Here is an 8,152-nt window from a genome sequence, read left to right as displayed (position 1 = left end):
GGACTGAACCGGCTGCGTATAGGCATGCACAGGACAGACTCACCAGGCTGATGTCCTCCCCCGAGGCAGAGCTACCGGCTAGTCGCTAGCCAAACTGAACAAAGGCACAGTCTACATGTGATCAGCTGTTAAGCAAGGAGCGAGACTTGCCTGGTGGATAGAGTATTCCCAACTCTGCTACAGAGCTGCTGGGTGACCTTGGGTAAGTCATGACACAGCCTTGTGTGCTTCAGTTTTCCCCAGCTGTAAAATGGGACTAATGGCACTGACCTCCTTTGTAAAGTGCTCCGAGACCTGGTATGACAGTGTTGCAGGTCACCATTAGCACAGACGGATGTGGAGTGAATGTGAATTGGTTTAATCGCCTTTTCAACTCCTCCCCCCCACCCTTCACTTTCGTGTCATGCTTATATTTTGCCTTTGAATTTAAAAGGCCGTACACACTCAGCATTTTGTGGTTTTGCTTTGAAAAAATACGCCAAGGTTTGCAACAAAAGAAACTATTTATTTGGAATATGCATTACCAGTACAAATCAGGAGACTGGAAACCTACACCTTGTTAGTAACATTATAGAACATAAAAGTTTCAGTTTGGGTCAAAAAGACATAGGCCTTTGACTTTACAGAAGCAGAAAAGCTTAAAGATTCAAAACCAAGTCACAGCAGAGTCTTTCAGGTTTTATAATCCATTAGAAAAAAAAGAAAATAAAAACAAAGAAAAAGCAATTCAGAACAACTGGAACATGTGTTATAACAAAGGGGTTGTAATGAGGAAAAAATATAAAAATCCGGTAATGTCTGCTTTATATTTTAATAATTATATTACCCTCGTGGGAGTGAAAGCAAAATTTCTCTCTGAAAGGTTCGAGATAAAAAACAAAACCAGCTAGTGATGTGAAAAGAGATTTGTTTTGGACCTCTTTAAAAGGGGAAAAAAAGGTTATATCAATGGTTTTCTATACCTCTCCTTGAACTTGGACCTTTCACTTCATTATTTTCAAGAGATACTGGAGTTTTTATTTTCCTTTATCATGCTAACTACATCTGCCTTTCAAATACAGCTCTCTGGTTCTGCCAACACACACGCTTAACTTTTGGCATGGGAAGTGGCCCAGTAAAAGCCGTAGCCTTGCTTTGTGTAAGTCAAAGCACATTTCACAAGATCCGACGCCACAGACTCAGCCCTTGCTCCTCTCCAAACTTCCTGTCCAGTCCATGGACTGATGGAAGTGTGCGCTACCTTAGCACCTAATCCAAAGCCTCCTGGAGGTACACTGGATTTTTTTTCCCCTGGGACAGTCATACTGGTTCAGATCCATGGTCTGTATTGTCCAGTGTCCTGTCCCCAACCCTGGCCAGAAAGGGATACTTCAGAAGATGATACAGGAAACTTAGCAGTAAGCAGCTATGGGGCAATCTAACCTCCATAATTCCTGAAACATGAGGTTTTGCTCTCCCTTCCAGTACATTTTTAGCATTGTAACTCTGGCGATCCTTGTTATCCATATAAGTCTTCAAGTCATCTTTGAATTCTGCAACGTTCTTGGCCTTGAGGACATCTTGTGGCCATGAGTTCCACTGTCTAATCCCAATTTATGTGAAAAAATATTTTCATTGATGCCAGCTGGCTTCGGATAAGACCCTAATTGAGGTTAGCTCATGCAACAAAGAAATGGGGAAAGTTTTAAGGACGAAAAACACACACCAATTCTAACTAGGCAATCAGAATTGGAGGAGCCATTTATTCAAAATATTGATGTATTCTCTGGTAGCAGCCAAAGTTTGGGAGTGATATTTTTGTAAATGCCAGTGTTTTGAAGCCAGTACTTTTAGGTCTAAGCCAAAGCTCACCAGAGTCTTTCATTGGCTTTAATTGGGTTTGGATTAAGCCTTAAGAGAAGCAATGAGGATGGTATTAGGCCAATGTTGTTTTTTGCCAGGATCAATCCTGAAGAGGAAAACAAAACCCTATCATGTGATAGTGCTCCAAATTATATACAGAACGCAAAGGCCAGCTGAGCCAACTTGAAAGGCTTGAGCTCAGAGACTAAGTCCTGCATTTCACGGGGGCGGGGCCAGCTCAGGAAAGCACTTAAGCATGATGTCGGTCCCTATTCAGCAAAGCATTCTAAGTCTGGGCTTTTCAACGAAGCCTAATGGGGAGATGCAATGGGATCTGGCTTCTGAACAACCTGGAACTGCTTTGCAACACTCTTACATTTAGCAAGTGCTTAATTTTCACCATGTGCTCTGTTACCCATAATTGGACTTCAGAGCATGTCAAAGTGCTTTGCTAAGTAGGTGGGGTTTGCTGAATTTGGGGCCACTGCTAAGCCATGGAAGCGTTCATCTCCCTTTGCCAAAGCACTCGGCACTTAGGATCAGTGTCCTCGGCACATAAGACCAGCTCCGTTGTGGATTTAGGGTCTGTCTCGACTACATGGAAGATCGAACCGGTTAGGGTTGATCTTCTGGAGTTCGATTTCGCACACCTGGTAGAGATAGGCAAAATCAAACCATGTGGCGTTGGCAGTCGACCCTGGACTCCCCCTCTGAAGACAGCCAGTAAGTCGATTGCAAATAAGTCAGTTCTAGCTACACAACCGCCATCTGTGTATGTGCAGTCGACTTATCTGTCTAGCGTAGAAAAAGCCTTAGGCTCCTAACTTCCACTGAAACTGAGCAACTGAGCCCCAAGAACAGCAACGTTTATGATTTTTTTGGGAGGGAGGGGGAAGGCCTTTCAGAGCAGATCCGACTGCACAAGAAAAGCGAGGTGGGAAAAACCCCCAAACAAACAAAAGGATTTTTGCCAATTAAGCTTTTCACATCACCTTGAATATACACTGAAAGTGGAGGAAGGGAAGATTACAAGGCCATAGTCTTGGACAATTTAAAACAAAAACCATCATCATCAACATAATTTCCCCCGATGGGGGAAGAAAAAGAACGCAAAACAAAAAAAGCAATTACTGGGTCTCAACGTTAATAAACATAAAAAGTGTTAGAATGTACCTATTATGCTCACTATTCCAACCATTTTTAAAGTTTTACAAAATGAATTACTGTCACTTTTTTAAACATTGTGTAAGAGGAAATGAGTGTGCACAACTCTACAGTTTTCTAGCATTCTTGAACTAATTCACAAATGCGAGAAAAATAAAAACAAAATAAAATTTAAAAAAATAACATGGAAAAAAACCAAAACAAATGAGAAGATGAATGTAGGTAGTTTGGTGTTATAAACTATACAGGAATGAAGCGTTTTTTTTTGCCACAGAAAGAACTGGAGTGGAAATTCTTCCCCGTTCACTTTTGCGTGCTATGAGGGTCATTTTTAATTTTATTTTATTATAAACACTATTAAATTCAGACTGCTTTTTTGGTTTTTTTCTCCTTTATCTGAATATACAAGAACATTCATTATCAAATGTTCATTATCATCAATGCTACAAAGAACAAGACACAAATCGCAAGAAACAATGGAAAATGTTAATAAAGCTGAAAGAATCGTCAAGGATTTTTTTTTCATTTTTATTTTTTTATTTTTTTTAATTTTCTGCAGTTTTTTTTTTGTTTTTTTCTTTTTTTGTTTTGTTTTTTTTTTTTGGTATCGAAGTCAGGATTTTCTGGGCAGGAAAAAAAAAAAAAGAAACAAAAATTCAAAGTTTGTGAGAAAAAGGCAACTGACCAGTCAGCAACAACAACAACAACAACAAAATGTGAAAGGAGCGAACAAGGACACTGAAAAACGTGACTAGCGTTCAATACCATAAAGGAGTCAATGTCATGCCGCAGTGAATGAGAGAGAGAGGCCCATAACTACAAGGCGGATAAATGCAGCTCCAGCTAAACACTTCCAAGAACATCCCTGCTTCTCTGGAGGTAAATGTCACCCAGTTCAATTCTGGAACCGACCACCATGTTTTACGTTGACAAAGCCTTTAAATCTGCCTCTCAAGCTATTCCTTTTCAAGCGGTACCACCGCAGTTGTCCCTCACGCCTACGTGGAGATCTCTCTATTTGATACTATGTCATGCGAACAGTCAGGAGAGCGGGGGATCACCTGCCCAAAGCCGGTCCCAGGACTTGGACCACAACCCCACCTCCGACAAAGCTCTTAAGCACATGCTGAGCTGTAAGCCCGTAAGCACACCCATCAGTCAGCTGAAATCACGGACTTCAACAGGACCGTTCATACATGTCAAGTTAAGGATGGGCTTCAGTTCTTGGATTCACCAAGGCCACAGCCTGTGTGGTAGCCAAGATGCCATATTGCCATATTGGGAGGACAGCTGGCTACCCAGGGGGACCATTCAGTGTTTGTGTGTGTGTGTATCACCTCATGAGGAGGCAGAAGGGAATATGTGATGGTGGAGTGCGATATAAAAAGCTTATAGACAACTGTGGAGTGACCGATTTACTCCCCCAGTGAGTAATTACACCCATGAATAATCACAACAAACTAGTATGCCAAGTCTACTTGTAGACGTAAACTGCTTACCATTATGGGTGAAGGGGAGAGGTCATGTTAGACCTTCATGGGGACTATTTTGTGTACCCCTCCACCTCTACCATGGGTGTCTCAGCACCACATCTGACCAGAAAAGAGTAGGGGGAGAGAGAAAGTTTTGGTCATTTTTGTTGGTCCAGGTTTCTAAAAAAAAAAAAATCTCAGGATCCACCTATACAAGATTCTTGGGGTGGCAAGAAAAATCTAAGCGTGTATGTTTTAGAAACCTACCAAATCCAGCCCAACCATCTCGCCTATTAAAAAGTAACCACAAATTCCAAAGCCAATACCTTGGAACCCTCCATGACTATTGGCAAGCACTGTGTGCGCCACCAGGGACCTCCTCATTTCAACTGAATCGTGCTCCCAATTCTAGCTTCTGTAGGGTTTCAGTAACTCCAGGCCATAAAACCTGCCTCTCCTGCAGGACTGACTTACATATTTTTTGATGGAAGGATTGCTATTTTCCTGGCAGAGCTTTGACTTTAAATGGTGGCTCCTTGAAGCAGCTCAACACTACACTAACATTGCAAATGGAGACAGGAAATAAAAACCCAGTTGAGGTCAATGGGTGGAGTACAGGTGATATGCTCAAAGGTGTATGGATAAATACCCATGATCACATGGCTCAGCAATTTAGCACTTGGGCAGCTGTACACATCACTAACCCAAAATATCGTCTTAAGACTTTGAGAAACTCTCTCCATGCTCCCGAGCAGACCTATTGAAATCAGTGGAGGTACTGCAAGTGCATGTTTTCAGGTTTGGGTCTGTTGCTCATAAAAGAGCAGATGGGGCCTATTTTCCTGCCCTCCCTCCAATTAAAAGCAACAATTCTTCCATCACATAAACTGCACTTGGAGGGCAGTCTGCCCTCCTGCCCAAGAGACCTTGCCACTAGAGCCACCCCCTGCTGTGTGTTCACCCATTCATCTTCCCTATGCAACCCTCACACCAGGGAGGTCTACTGCTGAAGACAAAGATCAATCTATTTTAACTCTGCTGCAAAAGTTACAGTTGGATGTATCCACACCTCATCTCATTTTGCTTTGTTAGTGCGCCATGGAGTTGTCCATCAGAAATAAACCCCACCTCCTTCTTGGCCGATCAGGACCTCCACCTCCCTACAGCTGATCCAGCCCAGGACAACAAAAAAGAGCGGGAGCACCACCGCAATGCTAGAAGTGTCTGGAGGCGGACCGGCTGGGTGGCAGGCCACATGGTTTATTTCGGTAGTTCTCCTATCATGTCTCAGATTCGCAGAAAGGTTTGGGACTGAAAGACACGCAGGGGAAAAGCACCCCCAGCTAGAAAATACTTGAACGTATGGAGAGTTTCCCTCCTGACAAAACCAGACCTGGTTGAGTGATAGCTCAACATCTCCAGTCCGTTCAATGTACGTACTGACTCTGTGCGCGCCCGTCTTTGGACCTCTGTTCTTTCCCCTCCCGCTTCACTGCTCACCTGTGTGGCTCTGAGGAACACTCCTGCCTGCTAGTTCACAGGATGCTATCAAGATCACTTTCAAAGGCCCAACTGGCCCCTTTTCCATTGTAATGGCAGAAGGGGGGAGCCAGGGCCTACAGCAGGTTGGCACACACGTGACACAAGCCAGGCTCGGCTTGCTTGTCAAACCTAGGGAAGCGCCCTTGGGGCTAATACAGTGCAGACGCCAGCGCTTGGATCGCTCAGTCGTGTTTCTGCAGCGCTCTGACCAGGCAAAATGATATACATGCTAAGTGTTAGCACTACAGAGTCCCACTGGTTCTCACTCATTGCTCTCTGCTGTTTCTTTCCTAGCAGTACTGTGATGCAAAGGTCATTGGCTATTTTTGGTTCCCTAGCACCCTGGCAAGTGCCAGGTTTATTTGCTGCAGAGCTGGTGTTTGGGGTCTGAGGGAAAGCCCCGTGGCAGAGGGAAGGCTTGGAGTTTGCTGTCTGTTTGTTTGCATGCACAATGTCCCAGTACCTTTCGAAAGCGAGGAGAGCATCGTCAGCAGAGGAGTTTTCCTACGTGCCGGGTGGCACCAGGAACACATTTCTCCTCCCCGGCACTGGAAAGGCCTCAGAGCCATGACCTAAGCTTTTGTGATAACGTCAGAACGGGAGAGCGTTCTGCATGCCGTCTCCAGACCCAGCAGAGCAATGAAGCAGCAGCAGAGGAGAGCGCTGACGTGGACTATTCCTGCTAAGAGGTAGTGTGAGCGCAAGAGAAGCTGAAGGAGGTGGGTGGCCTTTTAGCAAAGGAGTGAGGTATGTTTTTGGCTCCTCGGAATGCCAGCCTGGAAACGGACAGATGCTTTTGTTGTTGTTGTTGTTTTCATTTTCCTCTTTAAATTCTTCCAACTGTTGAAAATATCCTTCGGGGAGAAGATGGGGGAGAGGGTGGTGGCGCGGGGAGAGGAGGTTCTGCCCAGAAAAGAAAGAGGGGAAAATAAAGAGTATAAAGACGTGTCCAGATTGGCTGAAAAAAGCATCCCGCCGAAGAGAAGAGAAGGCGACTCTTCTTGTGTTTCGCCGATTGGTTCCACCTCCAGTCTGACTCCGTCAGTAACAGGAGAGCCCCCTCCCCTCCCGCCCCCGCCTGGGGCTGGGGTCAGCCAGGGATGCGCTTTGCGGGGAGATCAGTTGGAGGTATCAGAGTGGACGCTGCCAGGGCCTTCTGTGGGGGAGGTCACTGAGGAGGGGGTAGTAGCATCTTGCCAACCTCCATTAGCCTGCGGGAAACAAAGGACTCAGTCAGTTGATTTGTACCGACAGGACGGCCAAGCCCCGCGTTGCCCTAGCCCCACCTGGCTCCAACCAGTTACTTAGAATCTGCATCTTCGCATGTGCTAAGAGCCAAGGGTCCATGTCAGAAAACCCCGCTCCACTGCCCGCGGCTAACATGCTTCTCCCCCGCGCCTCACAGAACCAGGTATCCCAAGACAAAGGCACAACAGAAAAAAGGGTCATGCTTCCCCAGGCCAGACTCTCACAGCCCCCCCCACCAAAATCTCCCCTTGGGCTGTGGACAGGGAGCCGGGAATGCCCAAGTCACACCGCAGTGCTCACGCTAGCCCACTCTGGCCAGCACTGGGCTCACCTGGCCAGCTGAGAAAGCGGTTAAAGCCTGTCCTGCAGGGACGGCAAGGAGGAAGGAGGTCAGCTAATGCTTCTGCAGATGCCCAGGAACACCACGCTGCTTGGACCGCGTGGCTGACGGCTTCAGCTCAGCTGCCCAAGGCTCAAGAAAGCCAAGACAACAGGATTCCTCTCTCAGGGAGCAGAGGGGCCCTTCCAGCTGGGGCATGCTAGCATGGAGACAACTCTACATGCTGACCTGAGCTGGGATTAACCAGGCTCGCCTGCCTGGCTCTATTGTCAGCAGCTAACAGGCTATGGTGCTATAATGGAGATCTGCTCCTGAGCTGGTGGCTCCACCAGGCCAGGCCAAAGTGACGCAGAGAGCGGGGATGGCCGAAGGGGAAGGCAGTGCAGCTGGCGGAGATGGGCATGCGTGTCCGGGAACTACCATGCCCCCTGCAGCAGACTTTTCAGGCTACCAGGAGCCCAGACTGGGTCTTCCTTGATTGGCAGCAGGTCTGAAAGCAGGGAAAGCTGGAAGGGGCCTTGACAAAGGTGCTAAGAACCCACTG

General features: G+C 46.3%; 1 protein-coding gene across 4 annotated transcripts in view; it reads right to left on the bottom strand.

Annotated features, from left to right (window-relative positions):
- Window positions 1–484: 484 nt before the first annotated feature.
- The window catches only part of PBX1 (PBX homeobox 1), a 210,671-nt gene continuing 203,003 nt past the window's right edge, over window positions 485–8,152 (bottom strand). For all 4 annotated transcript variants that reach the window (XM_075002206.1, XM_075002205.1, XM_075002208.1 and 1 more), the window contains one exon: window positions 485–7,231. In XM_075002206.1, coding sequence (XP_074858307.1) covers window positions 7,139–7,231 — 93 coding nt within the window. In that variant the 3' untranslated portion in view covers window positions 485–7,138. The remainder of the gene's footprint in view (window positions 7,232–8,152) is intronic.

The sequence above is a fragment of the Carettochelys insculpta genome, chromosome 9, assembly GCF_033958435.1.
Source record: "Carettochelys insculpta isolate YL-2023 chromosome 9, ASM3395843v1, whole genome shotgun sequence".
NCBI lineage: Eukaryota > Metazoa > Chordata > Testudines > Carettochelyidae > Carettochelys > Carettochelys insculpta.
This window is presented reverse-complemented; position numbering and strand designations above follow the sequence as displayed.